General features: G+C 33.5%; 1 protein-coding gene and 1 long non-coding RNA gene across 2 annotated transcripts; both read right to left on the minus strand.

The window, feature by feature from the left end:
- Window positions 1–1,007: 1,007 nt before the first annotated feature.
- LOC110011292 lies at window positions 1,008–2,877 on the minus strand. The gene is made up of 3 exons (XR_002286270.1): window positions 2,698–2,877; window positions 1,367–1,834; window positions 1,008–1,214 (listed from the first exon to the last, which is right to left on the minus strand). It is a non-coding gene; the product is annotated as an uncharacterized LOC110011292 (long non-coding RNA).
- Window positions 2,878–5,103: 2,226 nt separating this feature from the next.
- Window positions 5,104–11,128, minus strand: LOC105178998 (probable inactive receptor kinase At5g10020). The gene is made up of 3 exons (XM_011102580.2): window positions 10,125–11,128; window positions 6,718–8,376; window positions 5,104–5,900 (listed from the first exon to the last, which is right to left on the minus strand). The coding sequence occupies exons 1-3, from the start codon at window positions 11,062–11,064 to the stop codon at window positions 5,323–5,325; spliced, it is 3,177 nt and encodes a 1,058-aa protein (XP_011100882.1). The 5' UTR covers window positions 11,065–11,128; the 3' UTR covers window positions 5,104–5,322.
- Between the last annotated feature and the right edge of the window lie 8,455 nt (window positions 11,129–19,583).

Raw genomic sequence — 19,583 nt, forward strand, 5'->3', positions numbered from 1 at the left:
GTTGCTCTCTCAAAACAACATTTAAGAGAAAAATCCTTCATATCTTCCGGATATCCAATAAATTCAACAAAATTATAGAAATATTATCCTTGTTCCATTTCTGAAGTGCGAGGCTCGAAAAGTAGTTAGCCGCAACTTGCCAACAGGGTCAACTCCTAGACCCCTTTTATTTAATAGGTTCGTGGTATTCTTTCCGTGCCATATTAAGATTCGTTTGTTAGCCACCGCACAAACTTTTTCATTTGTCATTGTATCCCATAAGCCATCACTAGCCAGAACAAGTCACTCGTCTTCTAAAACACGAGGCACAAACATGACTTTGTGCTCTACTATAATCTACAACTTTAAGTATCTATCACCTGAGAAGTATGAGGCAAGACATTTTGTAAAATAAATGCAAAAGTTTGAGAATTATATGAAAAGCACCTTCACGTGGCTTTTAACATGAAATGCTATACAAATGTTGGTTAGTACTTTCACTAGGAGAAAAAGCAGATCCACAAAATCAGCGACGTAACTTATAACATGAAATGGTATCTAATTGCATTACTCATGCTAGGCGCCTTGACCAAAAGAGTATAGCCACACAAACCTTAACTCAAATATGTGGGTAAAAGGATGCGTAAGTATGTTTGCTAGTTGAGGTGGAAACCACTTCATCACCTCCATTTAGCGGAACACTTGAACCTTAAAATAAATCTTTGCATTCACCTGGACAACTGCTTTTTTATTTATTTATTTATTTATTTTGCCCAGTAATTTCAAACAGCACAACTGATTCTCGTCCTGGAGTCACTAATAGAATTAATTGAACATCTCAATAATTTTCCAGTACCTTGACAAAATACCATGACGAGTTGAACCTCTCAACTAAACTAACTAAAAAGCAAACACATAACATAACCTCTTATTCTATATGCTCGAGATTGCACGAGGATTTACTGATTGTTGGATCTCTTACCCACAAGTCACATTGGAGGCCTTGACCAAGAGTGGAAGTAGGACATTGCATTACAATGAGGATTCTGCCAGAAACAGATTGTGCCAAAAAGGTGATGATTACGAATTGCTATTTATCATTGAGAACAACATTCATGCTGGTTCACAAGAGTATGCAATACATGAAGCCTAATTCAAACCTAAATTACGAGGCACGAAGAAATTTATAAGAGTGGTGATCTTGAAACTTTACAAGAACGGGGTCCTTGACATCCCTGCAAATAGGAAGAAATTTAACTGCTAGTTAAGTACCAAAATTATGAAAGTGTGCAGCAAAATGGACCAAAAAAAAAAAGAAACTTATCAATCAAGGTAATAAAAAGGAATCACATATACAAAATTATATAGAGTCAAAACACTACGGAACTGGGTTTCTTTCACATCTTCTAGTGCCAGATGTCATCAGAAGTAACTCCAACATCACCAAATGCAACAGCCTGAGCAAGGATTTTCTTCTCAAAGAGCACATCAGGATGCATTCTCCTTCTACTTCACACATATGAAAATAAATCAAATTATCCAGGTTGTACACCAGTAAAGATCCCTCAGTTAGTGAACTCTGCATGCAAAACCAGGAGGGTTTGCCTCAACTTTCTTTCATTAGAGTAAATATTCTCACCATGTGACAACATAGAGCAATCTTACCCTGTAAGGCAATTAAAACCCTAAATCACATCAAATATGAGAATCTTAGCTGGAAAAACTTATCTTAACAATGCAGTCTCTGCTGACACAGAGACTGTGGAGAGGAGTCACACTGCTGGCGTAGATGATTCAAGGTCTCCTCAGCAGTAGGGGAAGTGTTCACAAAGCAATCAGGACGTTCCTCAGACAGCTTCGTTTCGAGAAATTTAAAATCAATAGTAAAGCAAAAAATGATGTGTGAAGAAATATGTCAACGTGCCTCAAATGCACATCCTGAGGTATGATATGACTGAACAGCATTACAGAATAACAGAGCCAAGAACACTGAAGCACTATGAAACCTGGACAAATGTGAACTGAAGATGTTTAGAAAAATTTTTGTGAAAATTTCATCTAGATCATGTCCCAATAACCGAAAGAGCTCACTGAAAATAACTTATGGTATGCAATTAGGAGTTGAGCAACCTATTGGCACTGGAGACACAATCATGCTTGGTCTGGTTTCAGACTGCACACAACCAAGGCTGAGTGGAAGACTCCTTGTTTCTACACATTAAACTTAATCTTGTTGAGACTATCCTTGATGCTTGAAATTCTTGACACAAGACTTAGAATTCTTGAATCACAAAGATTCAAGACTCGTTTGTTTATTGAAATTCTTGACAGAAAACATGAAGTTCTTGAATCTTTGAGTTCAAGATTCCATGATTTCTTGAAATTCTTGTAAGAAACCTTAAACTTGTTCAATCTTTATTTGTTTCTTGAAACTCTTGATAGAAAACATAAACTTCTTGAATCTTTAAGTTCAAGATTCTTTGATTTCTTGAAACTCTTGAGAGAAAAACATAAAGTTTTTGAATATTTGAGTTCAAGATTCTTTGATTTCTTGAAATTCTTGACAGCGGTTGAATCTTTGAGTAAGAGTTTTTTGTTTCTTGATAGAAAACTATTAATGTTCTTGAATGTTTGAGTTCAAGATTTGACAAAAAACTAGGACTCTGTTCAAATGAAAAAAAACATAAAACAAAGAAAGGAAAAGGGCCGTGTTCATACCTGGAGTTGGATGAATTGCTGCAGAGAGAGAAAGCAATATTGTTGAGTAATGTGAAGAGGAAACAGGTCTTCAACTCAACTCTCCAGTCTGTATACAAGGAGATAGATGAAAACTTCTATAAGCGTGTTGTGCTAAAGGTTTTTCATATTAAGAGTGATGAAAAGTTTTCTAGAGTTGCATCCGATGAAGTCTGTATGAGCGTGGTGGTGTGGTAGGCTGGCTTGTTTATATTGAGATGAGAGAAAGAGAAAGAGAGAGAGAGAGAGGGAAAGAAAGGAGTTAGTGACCGTTGCGATCCAAGAGTATTTTGGGAAATTAATTGACAACAAACTCAACCAACAACATTACAGTTTCTTGTTTCCTAAAATAAACATCATTTTTCACTCTTTGTTTTCATAATCAGGAAACCCCAACTCAGAATGCTAATGCCAAATGTGTAACCCAGTCCCATTTTTATGAATTTTGATAGGCGCTTACGGTTTGGCTCTGACAAACCACTTCCTGAAATAACAAGCATAAATTACATGGGAAGAATGTTACATACCGTGTATCGATTTTTCTATTTGGCAAGAAGAAGAATTTTACTAGTACTGATGTTGAAGGGATGACCCAAAACCATACTAACTCAACGTGTTTGGTTGGTGTTGGGAAACGGGAAGGTTTGAGTTTGAGTTTGGCTTTGCTGCCTGGATGGAGGATATGTTTTAAAACTTGTTTGATCGATAGAGCAAAGTTTTTTTTAAATCTTTTTATTAGGTCTATGTATCCGATTTTGATCAACTTATGTGCTTTTTTGCACACTTGTTAATAATCTACACATATTTCAGTTCATAATAAAAAAATACAATTTAACATTATTTGACATCATATCCTATTGCTATCAAAACTGTGCTATACGGCAGCTTCTCTTTCAAGCTTAATATCATGATTTCACAAAACCTCTATTTCACTCGCAGTTGCCAATTTCCCTGATTATAAGTATTCCAAATGTGAACATCGTCACTACTTCTCATTTAACACCACAAGTACGGTTGTTTTCACGACCAATTAACTAGATATCCATCATAATAATGTATACCAATCAGTTAGAGATCAAATGTACTACTCCTACATGTAAGATTAGTAAAGAAATTTCTTGATTTCATATAAAAAGTAGACGATTTACCCTAACATTCCTGCAGGAGGAGCAGGTGTTACATGATTACCATTCGGGACCTAAGAATTCCATAATCCCAATATCAAAGAGAAATCTTGGATTCCATTGTTGATCTGCTTGATTTTAGGTTTCGATGGACGACTGGAGGCTCTATATATTCATGGAGGTAACCTAACCTCAGGAAACAATTCTTAAGAAAGGATTACACAAACTAAAGCTTGACTTAACACAGAACATGAAAGTTGGTAATTCAAAGTGGAGAACTCAATTTGGGAATTTGAAATTGCTATTTCGTTTTTATATTATTGTGATCTTTTTTGTGTATTAATTTACTATTTATTCACAAAAAGCTGAGCATGAAACCTTTTATTTGATTCGGGTAAATTAACGACTATAATTGAATTGAGAATTGTTACGATACTATTTTTGTTGTAAGTTTTTTAATTTAATTTTCTTATTATAAATAATGTTTCTAATTGCTATAATTACTTGTTCCAACATGCAATATTTCAAAACGTTGTTTCAATTATTGAAATTTTCCAACAATTGGAAGCGGGATGTTGAGTAGGAATGCATAGCAGTTTCCCTCAGGGATGCCCTTAAGCACAGTAGTCTGAGCCAGCCAACTTGGACCCTTGAATAGTCTTCCTTCCCTTCAGATAAGTACTGTGAAGCTCGATGGAAGCAATTCTCTTGCTGTCTGCGCTCTTGTCAATCAAAAGTAGGGGATTGATTAAAAGAGATGGATTCCTTTCGAGGCTCGGGCTAGCTTGTTTCCTCCGACTTTGATTGCTTCATTGTGCCCAATTCTATCGCTAAAAGCGAATTGCCAAGGCATGGCCTTATTACCTTCTTTCCTTGCCTCTAACCTGTTCTCAAATTCTTAAAAGTATATGTAAAATTATAATTTATCATTTAAAAAGACGTTTTGAACAATTCAATAAGATGAAAAGACAATGAACTTGTTACTACACCAATGTTAAAATTAAGAGAATATTATAATTTTTTAAATAAATAAATATTTATAACTATGTAAAATCTGACATGCATCAAAATCTCAAACTACTAAAAGAATTGTATCTCAAATCATGATTAGAAGCTAAATTAAGACAATCTTACACGAGAAACTGATCACTAGTGCTAGAGCTTTCAATTATATAGAACTGCCGGCGGGAAAAATACAAAACAAAAAAGAGAAAACCTTTAAGCAAATTAACTGAAACAATTATAGTGTATAATAAATAACAAGTTACAGCAAATGGGGGTATTCCCGTCAATTAAATAATGGACTAAACATCCCTTTACACAAAAGTTGAAGGGGAGGAACTAAACATATGTGAAGATCAGCCCAAATTACAAGGCAAATGGAAGAAATTAAAAAAATTTCCAAAAATAGAAACAAATGAAAACAGGTCACAGAAATTAAAAAAAAAAAAAGAATTAATTTCAAGACACATGTACAAAAATTTCACACAGATATCGAACAGATATCCTCGCAGACTTGTCTGATGTTAGGCCTTTCATTTACAGGAAGAATGCACCTTAGTGATACAGCAAGCAAGTCATCCATCGCCTTGGAGTGTTCCTCTCCACCAGCAATGTCTCTGTCGATGCAATCCATTCCCCGTCCCTCTCGATCACAAAGCCGTACCCAATCTGTAAGATCGACGGCACCTGACTGGCCCGAGATAATGTCGCCGGCACTTCTTCTTGTCAATAATTCCATCAAGATTACACCAAATGCATATACATCAGCCTTAAATGAAGGGACGGGTTTGGCTGAACTAGCGAGTTCTGGGGCACGGTAGCCAAGAGCCCCCAGGTTAAGTATCTGCTCTGCAATTCCTGCAGGGGTCATCAGACGGTGGAGACCATAATCAGTGAGTTTAACATTGTACTCAGTGCCCACCAATAGTACATTTGTCGGCTTTAGGTTTCCATGAGGTAGGCCTCGGTCGTGAAGGAACATAAGAGCCTGAGCAACACCACTAGCAACTTTTAACCTCTCGCTGAATAATAAGGGAGAGTACCGCCGAGGCGTGGTCTCTGCATGAAATGTATATACTGGTAAATATTTTGGCATAGTATGAAAAGTCATTTAAAACTATAGTTAACCACATGCTTTGTAGTAAATGCGTGATTTAAACTAGCAAAAGCATTCAAAATCAATTACTGTAAAAACGATGTTGTAGTAAATTCTCATTTGCGGGTTCGTAAGTGCAATCACTAGGAAAGGTCAGGCCCAAGGAACCAGTAAGTTAAGACTTACAGACAAGCACCAAGAGCAACAACTCAGAGACATAGACAAAGATGATAATAGAAGTAACAAATAAAGTTCCTTGAAAGCAATTCACAAGAAGCTAAATTAAACCTGGAAGTCAGAAACCCTTGAGAATGCAATTTTCAGAATGCTTCAGATGGCATTTCGGGCAATCCATCAGAGTTTAATATTTCAGACAGAAAGTAAAAATGATGAAAGTTAATTAATTGATTTCTCATCTTGAAAGAATATCAGTAAAGGTATTAGCATAAATCTGATGCTAAACTGAATTTGCAAATCTTTAACAGACACTGGGGCATTAAACAATGGAAACAGAAAGTCTGTCATAAGTAATGTAGGTTTACCGATGCCATGGAAATGGAATTGTAATGAATTAGACATATTGAGATGAAAAGCCTCTCCTCAAATATGTATACTAAAGATCTGTTGCAAGATTCTGTAAATAATTTCATGGCCTCTTGCACCTCAATATCAGGCAAATCACTATATTCTATATGGCTGAAGCATATAAGAAAAACGCCAATAAAGTAAATCCAATTTCAGATCCAAATACTATATAAGCAGTATTATCCAAATCCTTACCATAAAGATGTAAAGCCAAGCTATCTCCCACAACATAGTCAGCCAGAATAAGCCTCTCTTGTTCTCTTGGCCCCCAATAATAAGCTCGTAAAGGTACAATACTCTGATGTCTTACTGATCCAATCTTTTTTACTTCCTTTGCAAATTCTTTCTTGTGTTTGACCAAGCCAACCCTCAACCATTTTACAGTCAGCATATGCCCATTATCTAGGGTAGCTTTGTACAAAGTGCCATGACTACTTCTACCAAGTACTTCTGCTGGAGCTCGAGACAACTCCTCAGCCGTAAATACTAGAGAGGTATCTACAAAGAACAGCTCTCCTGCCAATCTATCTGGCGAATACACATCCAGAGTAACAGGTTCTAATGTGTCAATGAATCGGGGGGAGGACACTATTGGAGACCCGGGAGACGATTTCCTTCCAGAGGTTGTTGGGCGGTTATCTTGTTCAGAAGGATTTGTGGAAGCAGCACTAGCAGCCACTCCCTCAGGCAATACATTCCCAAAAATTTCAGTACCAGAACCCATTTGGCCCGACAAAGATCTTGAGTTTGAAGTTAACAAATGATCATTAGAAAAGCTCAACGAAGTTGGAGGGGGCTCCATGCTGGTATGGAATCCGAAAAGGGAAGTACGAGCAAACCTTCCTGCTTTGATATCTCTACCGGGGGTTTGGCCACAAAATCCTCTTCGGACATGGAAATCGTGAAATCGAGCCCGACGATAAGCTAATATAACAAAGGCAATCATCACAGCAGCTCCAACAGATGCAACAATAATGGCTACTTTAATACTAGATTTTGACCTATGATGGTTTACCCTGTCTTGAATTTGTTTAGGAACATGATTACCAGGTGCAAAACCATGACGGGGTTCAAGGCTGTTTCCAGAAAATGAAGAATCAGGAAAGTAGTTCAAATTTTCTGGGATCTTTCCTGATAAGTTATTGTAGGCCACGTCAAAGAACTTCAGTGTCAATGGTAGTTTGTCAGGAATATTTCCACTGAAGGAGTTGTGGGACAAATTAAGGTACTCAAGGACACTAAGTCTGCTCAACTCAATTGGCAGCTGCCCAGATAAACTATTGTAAGCAAGATTCAACAACTTCAGCCTCCCCCAATTACCTATATCAGAAGGTAATCCACCCGCCAACAAATTATTTGAAAGATCTAGAGACTCCATTGCTGGACCAGATGATAGAACCAGTAACTCACTAGTATGTGAGCCTCCAAGAGGAATTCCTCCAGTCAAACGATTGGTAGACAAATTCAAATTTGTTAAGGTAATTGAAGCAAAGAAGCTATGTGGGATTGGACCGTCAAGTCTGTTGGAGCTAAGATCAACTGTATTGAGCTTTGGCAAGGAGCCCAATGCAGAAGGCAAGTTTCCTTCTATGGAATTGTTTCTAATACTAAGCACAGTCAGTCCTTGGAACTGCATCAGATTCGGAATGCTGCCAGTCAAGCTGTTGGAGCTCAAATCTAAAATTTCTAAATCAGCATTCCAATTTGTCAGAACAGAGATTTCATCTGATAGGAGATTTCTGCTAAGATCAACAATCCGACAATTTCCTATTGAAGGCGGCAAGAGCCCGGAGAGTGAGTTTGACGAAAGATTCAGAGTACCCAAAGTTGTTGAATTGATTCCCGGAATGACACCTGATAATATAAACCGAAACTTTAGGTTTTATGTTCAAAGATAGTAATAACAGATAAATGCAACAGCAATAAGAGGAAGCAATGTTTCCTGTCACAGAAATATGGCATTCTTTTTAGCCAAAAATATAAAATGGTGGTATAATAAAACTTGTTCCAGTTACATATATGTCAAATATTACCACTTCATGATATTAGAATCTTAAATCTGATTCTTGGTTATGTTGGGTACAGTAGCTATATGCACATGATACTCCATTTAAAGATCGAAAAATAAACAGCAAATGTGGCACAGGTAGTAGCAAAAAGAAAATCCAAACTCCATGTGAATCTATAAGAAAACAGAGCAACTAATTCAAGAACACAACTTTAAATGTGAAAAGACGTGCAACTTTTAGTTGAAGCATCTACTTAAGGTATGAAATGTAATGACCACCATCTTTATAGACAAAAAGCTTCTCAATTTTCCGGCTTTTTCGTTAAGAGACTGAAAACATTAAGGCCATATTCATCCGGACCCATTTAATAAAATTGACCAAATCAACTACTTTAAATTGGTTCATATAAATAAAACCCACTGCACTCGTTGTCAGTTTTATTTTGCTTCAATCACCTTAACTTGATTGTCAACCAATTACTCTCAGTAACATAAATCCATGGTAAATTAACCCAGCTCTACGGCTTCTGTCACCTATTCTCATCTACCAGCTACGCTAGAAAACCTATATCGGCGTCAGGAAATTACCATGCCTACGATCTTTAGCACTAAAAATCCAAGCACTAAAATTAGCTGGGGCCAGAGCAAGTTGGGTAGAGAGCCACAACCAAATGGAGCACAAATTGCATCAAAATACAAACAAATGGCACAATTCTCCATTCAAGCACTATCTCTAGTCAACGTATGAGTTGATATATACCTCTGCAACAATTCATTAACCAAAAAAGACAGGATATCCCCAAGTATGGCATCTTCTGGACCATTCCAACTGTCAAAGATCCGAGCTTATTAAAAATTGGACCATTATATGATCCTTAGTTCTTGTAATTTTGTAAAAACGTGCGTGTCTGACGCGCATTTATTTGAGGTGGTAGCTGCTGCATGGTGTTTTATTTATCTCTCAGCAAAGTAGACAGTAGAAATTTAGGTTTTACTTCGAAAAATTCTTGTTAAAAGTGTGCAATCACATCTTTTGTTTCTACTGCATTTTCTTTTTAAACTGCACACAAACCTTGCCATAAGTGACAAAAATGAGTCTTACAACAAAAACAGTTTTCTGAGCCTGATATTGACTTTGAGATACTTTTTCGTGTTCAATGAGGCTCACAATAAATGCCCATCTGAATGTTCTAGCTTGAGGTCTATGCAATCAAAATAAAAGTGCAGCTATTAAACAACTGAATACAATAAGAGTTCTTCTTATCGTTTTGTGATTGTATTAAGTTAACAGTATATAAGTACTATTCGACTGGAATCAAATTAAGCTAAATGAATTACACCACACCACCCCGCAATCGCAGATCACATAGCACAAAATAATTAATGGACAAATGTCCCACAAGAGGTGGCCAAAAGATCAAGGGTAACAAAGCTAACTTTTTCCAACTATAACCACATTTATTCACACAAGAAACAGCCCATCATAATTCAAACAAAGAAGGGCCAAAAGTTTTTTCAGCATAACACTGATCTATCTGAACTAAAATTAGTCATTAATATAAGCAACACAGCAGAATTAAAAATCAAATCTCACCCGATAATTCATTCCCACTGAGATCCAACTCTACCAGTGGGAGTTCCCCCTGCAAGAACCCACCTGGCACCAACCCAGAGAGCCGATTACTGTCTAGCTTTAAGACCTGAAGATTTGGCAACTGCCCAAAATCTGGAAGCTCACCAACAATCCCATTGTCACCTAAATCCAAAACCCTCAAGTTACGGAATAACTTCATCGCATCGGTCCCCCAAAGGCTGCCTCCCAGATCATTCCCTCTCATATTCACGAACTGCACAGTATTAGCCAAACTAGAAACATTCTCCACGCTCAAGTCCATCGACCCAAAAAACTTGTTTCCACTCAAATCCAAGTACTCCACGTTCCTCAGCTCAGGAATCAGCTGCCCCACACTCCCCTGGAGCTGATTCGAATGCAAATCCAACACTTTCAACTGCTGCAAATTCCTAATTCCTTCCGGAAAAGTCCCAGAGAAGTTATTATTTGACAAATTAACAAAATGCAGTGCCCATAAATCAGTCAAGCGAGCAGGAATTGGGCCGTAGAACTGATTTCCTGAGAGATCAATGACTTGGAGGGATGATATCACACCAAGAGTCGGGACCAACCGGCCGGAGAGTGAATTTCCGGCAAGGGTTAGATTCTGCAGGAACTTCAACGGAATGAGAGTGCTGAATTTGAGGTCGCCAACAAGGCCGAGTCTGTCGAGGGCAATGGCGACGACGGAGGAAGTGGAAGGGTCACAAACGACGCCGTGGAAGGCGTCAGGGCAGGCAGAGGCGTTGGAAGGAAAAACCCAAGTGGAGAAGATTCGGTTGGAGGGGTCGGATTTGATGCCCTTCTTGAACTCGAGGAGGGAGCGGATTTCGTCGTAGGAGGCGGAGGCATGGTGGTGGTGGTGGAAGATGAGGAGGAGAGAGAGAGTGAGGAGGAGAGAGAGAGAGAGAGTGAGAGTCATTGGTGGTGGTGGAGAAGTGGAGGGGGTGCTAGGAGTGAGGAGGCATTGGGGGGTGGGGAGGAAGAGGGGTAAAGGGGAGGGGGTGGGGAAATTAGGGTTTTTATATTATTTGGGAATGGAAGAAGATGATGAGTTGGTGCCTGTGTGTGTATGTATAGGTGTGTGCTGGTCTCAGTGTTCTTCTCTCTGAGTTGTGTGTGAGAGAGAGAGAGTGTGTAGGGTTTTTATATGTGGAAAATGAGTTGTTAGAGGGAGATGAGTGAAAAAGGTGTAGAAATGGGAGTGGCGTGGGCCCCACACTGTATTTGTATATCTATACATACATATTTTTATTTCTTATTATTTTTTTAACTACATCCAAAATTTCCAAAAAAAAAAAAACCTAAGAAAATTCACTTGATCAGATTATAATGAAAATTTTTATATAAAATAATTTTATCATATTTGTTTAATTAATTGAAGTAAAAGAATGTAAAACCAGTTAAATCTAAATCTAATAAAATAGAAATTTATTGATATAATTAAATTAATGAATATAAGTATGATATTTTAGAGTAAATTCATATTTCGTCTATAAAATAGTTACTTTAATACCTCGACTAATAAATAGTACTGAAAATTATTGATATAATTAAATTAATAAATATATATATGATATTTTATAGTAAATTCATATTTCGTCTATAAAAAGTAGTTACTTTAATACCTCGACTAATAAATAGTACTGAAATTTACTGATATAATTAAATTAATAAATATAAGTATGATATTTTATAGTAAATTCATATTTCGTCTATAAAAAGTAGTTACTTTAATACCTCGACTAATAAATAGTACAAAAGTATTGAGTGTAAAATATTAAATTATGTAAATTAAATTCTTCCCGCATTCGGCTATTGAATTTATAGTATTTAATATTTTTATACATAATACATAAAAAAAACTGTGGCTTTTAAATATTCCAATGAGTTCTTCCTATATTTTTATTAGTTAAATATTTTTACACTATTATTACCATATTCTAATCTAATTTAGTTAAAAGTGTTCATAATATTTCATACTTTTCTCATAACAAATATATACAAAATTATTCTTATTTTTTTATTTTTTCATATGGTAGAAAGATACTTCCTACATTGCCCAAATCTTCTCCAAATAATTGTCTTTTATATGTTTTAGGATTACAATTTTAGAAAATAATACAAGATAAAGTTTTCATCTTCTTTATGACTCCCATGTTTGTTTTTCATATAAATAAAAGTGAGGTTGGTGTTAAATTGGACTTATCGATGCTACATTAAGTATACAATACTTCGAACAGTTAGCTATCAACACATACCTTATTAAGTGAATGAAAGTATATGACGATTATCTGTATACACAATGCACAAAGCACCGAATGCACACTGAATTTAATTGGATAAATGCATAGTGCCTATCTTAATTAAGAAAACCTAACTACAATGAATGTTTTCTTTCAGTAAAACTCGTAGAGACATAAATATTTGGCCATTGAAATTTCACTGACACGTTACAAATTAAGCAAAATCTCCTTCGGTCAAGTGTTATAAATTGACCACCGCCAGCCAATAATACACCGATATAAAATGGTAAAACTCCACCTCTGCAATGAGGTTTGATCGTAACATTGAAGTTGAGAACTGGTATCTTAAGTACCAAGTAGAGCACCGTATTAATGGTATTGATATTTAATTTTAGGAATTTTTTTTATATGTAAATAAATCGAATATAAAAATATCAAACGATTTGAATAATATTATATTAAGTGCGAGGGTTATACTATGCCAACATGGGTGTAATTCATATTGTTAATATTTTTTAACTCGATTTTTGCTTGGGGGGGAGGGGCGTTAAATTACATCCACATTTTTTAGGTTCAACTAGTTACAAATACACTCCAATATATTAAAAATTACAATCATCCCACTTGAAATTTGTTTCTTCTTATGTGTAACTTTATGGTTCCCACAAATTTTACATGGAATACACCACTTAATTTTGATCATTTTTTTTCTAGCTAAAATACTCTTAGACCATACTTTAAATAAGATATCCTTAGTTACATTCTCAGCATCGCAACTCTTTCGATTACTAAAGGCACCTGGCTTGGCCTTCTTTACTATTAGTTTCAATCTCTGCTGATGAGACACTTCTATCCTGGGAATTACCTTTCTTTAGTATAAGCATTCAAGCTCCGTTGATTCTCCCCTAATGGTGTCGAGCATGCCCAGAGCCGAAATCCTTCCCGGCCATTGTAGCACGTGTGTCGCCCAGGGCATAAGGGGCATAACTTGACGTCATCCTCACCTTCCTCCGGCTTATCACCGGCAGTCTGTTCAGGGTTTCATGAGGGTTGCGCTCGTTGCGGGACTTATTTTAAAGTGAAGATTGGTAATAACAAAAAAGAAAAAAAGGCGAAAAGACAGCTAGATACATATGGGGACATGATGGAGACAATTCAGAGTGATGCATAAAAGAAACAAATTGGGAATTTTGATCATTTTATCAAATTTTATATAACATTTTTCTTTTTTCCTTCCGCCAAAAAAGAGGAAGGATATGTAAACACTTCTAAAATTATTCAATCAAGCTAATAATCTTTTGCAGGTTTTAAGGAGGTAATTATAAGTTTCAATTTAACATGAACGTATTCTATAATTAGATAAAAAACTTGAAAATGTGTCGATGTAATTTCCGTTAAAAGAAAAAAAATCCATTTTAGAATACAAAGTTGTGAGAACAAGAAGGGTACAAAAGCATGAACAAGTGTGCAAACATTGAAGCAATAAGACCAATTGTGGTCATATTTGCCACAACATTTATGTGAATTCACAAGCGTAAGTAAAGGGAACTCGCATTGTTTCACGTTTTACTCTCCTGTCCATATGTGTACAAATGAGCAAGAGACAACTAGTACAAATTTTTCCCACTTTCCTTGTGCATTTCTTTAGGGCTTTTGAGATTAGCTCTTTGGCTGAAAATCTTGGCCTTTCATTATTGTAGCAAATGGACATGATTTCTCGATATTTGATATTTTCATACTCGTTTTATAATAAAAGTTCTGTTCAGTTACTTCACTAGCTCTAATTCTTTTCAATTAAATAATAATTGCGTCTTTGTTTCGAATTTTTGGAAATAAAATATTTACTTCATAAGATATGTCGGGATATACTATTATATTTATGCTGATCAAAACTAATTAGGGTTGATCACCTTGTATAAATTAAAAAAACAAAAAAAATGGATGAACAATCAGACCTAACTGTTGTTATGTTATGATCACCAAGAAATATGATCTTTGTTATGATCAATTACTATAATCATAAGTGAAAAAAAAAACACGAATCCTAATTAATATTATTAGCTATTGTTTTCGCTGACATACCATTACAGATGTTTTTGGTCATAGCTGGGAACCATGATAAATATTTCGGATATAATCAGAACCATGATAAATATTAATTAACTATACCACACTATTTCTGTTTGACCGTGACAGATAGTGTTGATTTATCATAATTTTTAAATTTTAATAATTTATAATATATGGAATAATTTATCCTTTTTTATAAATAATCAAGATTGTCATATGCCTTTTAAATTTTTGTTAAATAGATTATCTTCCGTCTCATTTTCTATTTTGATGCAGAAATCGAACTGAACTGCAAGGCTTTTATCGTAACCATTAAATCAAGACATCATCGATATATATGCAATATTATCCGAAACAAACAAGTTTACAAAATAGAAAATTAATGTTTAGGTTCTAGAATTTTGTAAAAGCTTTCTTTATAAAAACAAATCATGATAAATTAATATTTTCGCAGAACAAAATATGACAAATGACTTAAAATTAAAAACATAAATATCACAAAACTAGGATTTTACGTGCATATGTTACATTCTAGTTTTTAAATTTTTCGACATCTCTTTGAATATATCTATTTATGCACTTATACTCCAATTTTTGTCGGTTTTTCTGATCTAAAATCCTTTTATATTTATTCAGAATATCTATTTGCATATTGCACTAGAAGAAATATAACTTTTCGTTATAGTTAATTATCATAGCTAAAAGTAAAAATTTGTAGCGAATACTAATTAATCAATGATTCACAATTATTACTACCCATTGCTTCTGCAATCCATCTCAAGATACTAACTACTGCTAAAAATGATGGCAAATATAAAAACTTTATGTAAATTACAGCTACCTTATTGAAATTTGACATAATTATAAATACTTTGTCGTTGTTAGAGGAATTATAACACCTGATCAACTTTGAACACATAAGTTTGTTCTATTTATGATCAATCCATTTCAAATTTTAAAATTTTATGATTTTTGGTATATATACTTATTTATGAGATACTTAAATTTGGATGTTTGTGCTAACCTGCAACTTGGAATTTTTCTGAGTTTGGTTCCAACATTAACTTTCTTGGTATTCATCAAAATCATATTCTAAAATGGTGTATGAATATCTGGGCAGATCTTAATTCAGACCCATAAATAATTTGGTTAGAAATGCAAATTTATAAAAATTGTGAAGATGATAATTTCATTTCTATTTTAAGAAATAAAATATACCGCCTTTTTTTTTATGAAAAATTATATCAAAAAATCGTGGCCTCATGATCTGAGTTAAGTGTTGTAACGGTATATGTGGATATTTCGTTTATTTTATGTGAATTTATTATAATTTATTAATTCTTAATTATGTAATTATTTAATCATTAATCGTAGTATGTATTAGTTACTAATGGCGTTTCTAAAGCAAAAAAAAAAAAAGAGAGAACTAATTGTAATTATATACATTTATAAACTAATTATATATATTTCTAAAGAAACTTTGCTAATTAATTACAAGCAATCAAAATTAAACCTAAAGATTTTTTGCCAATTTTTTTATTTATATTATAGAGTGTTGTTGTTTACTATTTATTATAAATATCTTATTGCATAACTACAAAAATGAAACATATTATTACTACTAATGTCTAAAATTGTCAATACTAAAAGTAAGATTTATTTATGATTACTTATATGAAGTAGCCAAAAAACTTGAATTTCAAATTTAAAATAATCTTAAAATACATGCTAATTAAAAAAAATTGACACGAATAAATGAGACCGGCCCCACGAGAATTTTGAAGTTGAATATCTCCTCAAAATTAAAAAAAAATATTAAAATAAAATAGAAACTCAAGAACTTCTTAATAATTTAAAATTTGAATATATAATTTTTTTTTAAAAAAAAAGCATAAATTATGTTATCTGAATGAATAACATGAGGAAATGATCTTATGTCTCCTTCAGGGTCTCTATCAAAGTAGGTCAATATTGTCCTTGATGACTTTTTCATAATTTGCTTGGAGAGAATCTTCCTTTACTTTAGAATTTTGATCAATAATGCATAGTAGTTAAGACAAATAAGACTCAAACCCTAAACTACAGAGTTATTCACATTGAACATGATAACGGACCACAAGAATAAGGAGAAATAGCATTTTTCGTCTCTTCACTGAGTGTCTTTTTATTTTTGATCTCATTAGTTACAGAATTCTCACCTTTTGTATTGTAAATTTCAAAATGTAGTACTTTTTATTGATTTCATGACACATTTTTTTAATAAAAAAAGCAACATGGTCTATAATGCATGGGCCGAGAATGCTACTTTTTTAAAATTATGTGACTAAAAGTGAGAATTTATTGACCAATGAGACCAGAAGTATAAAGATTCTGTATTTTTCATTAAAGTATTTAAGGAAAAAGGTACCATGAGACCAAAAATGCTTCTTTTTAGAAGTTATGGAACCATAAATGAGAATTTTGTAGACAATAACACCAAAAGTGAAAAGAAGTTACAGGATGAAAATTGTTATTTCCTCATAACCACATAATAGTACGTGTATGAGATCTATCATAAAAGAGTTACATTACGACCAACAAATATATGGTTGTTATTCACTGTAAACATCTATATATGTAAATTACACATTCCCCCAAAACAAATTTAACATTACACTTCTAGCCCCTCCAGTAATTTTTTGTTCCCATTGGTCAATTTCTGCCAGTATGGAAGCAAATTTTTTGTCCATACTTTTTGTATTTTTATAATTTAGTCCTTTATCTTTATAGATAGCAAATATGTCCTCTAACATAATTTACTGCAATTTTAGTCCAGTAAATTGATCAAGAGGAACAAGACCTCAAATTAAAAATAGCACATACTAGACACATGCTTTTTTTTTTTTTTTTTTTCCAGCAACATTTGCAAACTTCAACAATTGAAAGACCAAAATACAAAAAATTAAAATATTACAAGACCTATTTACTATCTTAGAAAGATAAAAGATTAAAATATCAAATTACCAAAAATACAAGACGAAAATTACATTTAATCCTATATATATAGCATTCGTTGTCGTTTTTGTTATTTTTCTTCCTTGGTAGAAAAATATAGCATAGGAAAGAATAAGTAGGAAATGTGTATAAATTAATGATAATATGTGATTGACCCACCCATGTGGTGGATTGATATGGAAATATATATTTTGATGAATGCAATTCTTGAAGAAGAAAAATGAAGTAGGCACGGCACATACATGTGATGTGATGCAACTTTGTTTCCCATCAAAATATTTTTGCCATAGTAATTGATGAGATTGTTAGTATCTCCTAATTTGAACAAACATGAGATGGTATGTATTTGTCCACAACTTTTATGTTACATCTTCCTTTTTTAAATTGTCCATCATAAAAGGGCTAATCCTTTTCTAATGAAATAACACGAGGACGAGGACGAGGACGATGAAGACGACAAGAGAAGAGGAGGCGCAAAAATTGATCGGTCCTACATTAGCGGAAAAATCAATTAAATGTCAACTTACAACATTTTATTTTTATTTAAATGCAAAATCGATATTATATGAACAGCGTAAATGTCATAAATGATTTCTTAAATTTGTATTTAGAATCATTTCAATTTTTTATCCTCGTTTCCTAGTCTTATTATTTTTAAAGTTCCCAGTTCCTCAATAAAATTTGAGGCAAAAAAGTTGGAGGAATTCTGAATCATTTAAAAAAAAAAATAGTTTATCCCTCAAAATTCTGTAAGCATTACAAGAAAAAATAATTTTTCCCGACTACGAGTTGAAAATTATGGTAATTGAAGACTATTTATTATGGTCAAATAAAATTAATGTAAAAACTTAAACTTTAGACATAGTTAATCAATATTTATCACTATTTTAATTATGACAGAAACATCCGTCACAGTTTTTAGCTATACAAAATGTTTTGGCCTCATATGCATAAATAATGGCTAAAGACCGCCGCACAATCAATTTTTTTCTTTTAACCATATACATAGAAGAAAATATATTATTGGCTACAATTTTATTAACTATTGACTTAAATCGTGGTAAATATCTATTATTAACTATGGTTAAAAAAATAGATGCAAAAACTTAGATTATCTATGATAAAAACTATTTTTAACCTGTGTATGAGGAGTAGCAAATATTACATGTCTTTTAGCTATCATAAATATTTTAGTCACACTTGCAAAAACCACGACTAACAACCATTGTGTGGTTATGATTAATGACTAAATAATAGAGTTATTTATTTTTTATAATGACAAATTAATCATGATTAAATGATAAATTTCTTCTAATGATAGTAATCAATCATAGTAAAAAAAAATCCATATTTGTTGTAGCGATGTGCACATCACATGACCAAATTTCGGTGACTATTTGGCCGGATAGTTGACTGCGGACTGGAATGGCACTAAATGTGAACTTTATGGATGATAACATTATGAATGAAATAAAGAATTAAAGTGATTTTAAACACAAATTTAAGGAGTGATTTATAGCATTTATTCTATATAAATATCATTAATGCATGCTGATTCAATTGATAAAAACATGTCACTTTCTATTAGACGGCATATTTTTATATTAATATGAGAACTGCATTGGTGGATAATTAATTATAAATATTTCTTTAAACTACTTATAGTTCATGCAGCCTGCTTGGTCCTATGATCATAATCTCAATTGAAATTATTTAAATTTTTTAAATAAAAAAAAGAGTATTTAGTAAGATCAATGCTTTAGAACTCACCCTAAAAATTTAGAACCCATATATAGATTTTATTGAGTTATAATTATACATATATGAGTGTGAACTTTATGGTGCAACACAAGACTTCTTCAGTGTGAAATCAATGAATTGGAAAAAAGAAGACGACAAAAAAGAGTATCAAACTTTAATTTGGTGTTTTATATTTAAGGAAATATGCCTTTGTTGAGACATTTAAATTGGTGGGGCTGAAGCAAGAGTTTTTGGGCCTAACCCTTGAAAAAGACTAGTGTCTCTATAATAAAATACCAACGATTTCTTCTGAGAATTGACATGATTATAAATATCTTTTCGTAATTATACCAAATTTCAGGGGAGATCGTTGTAATTTACCCTAAAATAT

This window comes from Sesamum indicum, unplaced genomic scaffold (genome assembly GCF_000512975.1).
Source record: "Sesamum indicum cultivar Zhongzhi No. 13 unplaced genomic scaffold, S_indicum_v1.0 scaffold00120, whole genome shotgun sequence".
NCBI lineage: Eukaryota > Viridiplantae > Streptophyta > Magnoliopsida > Lamiales > Pedaliaceae > Sesamum > Sesamum indicum.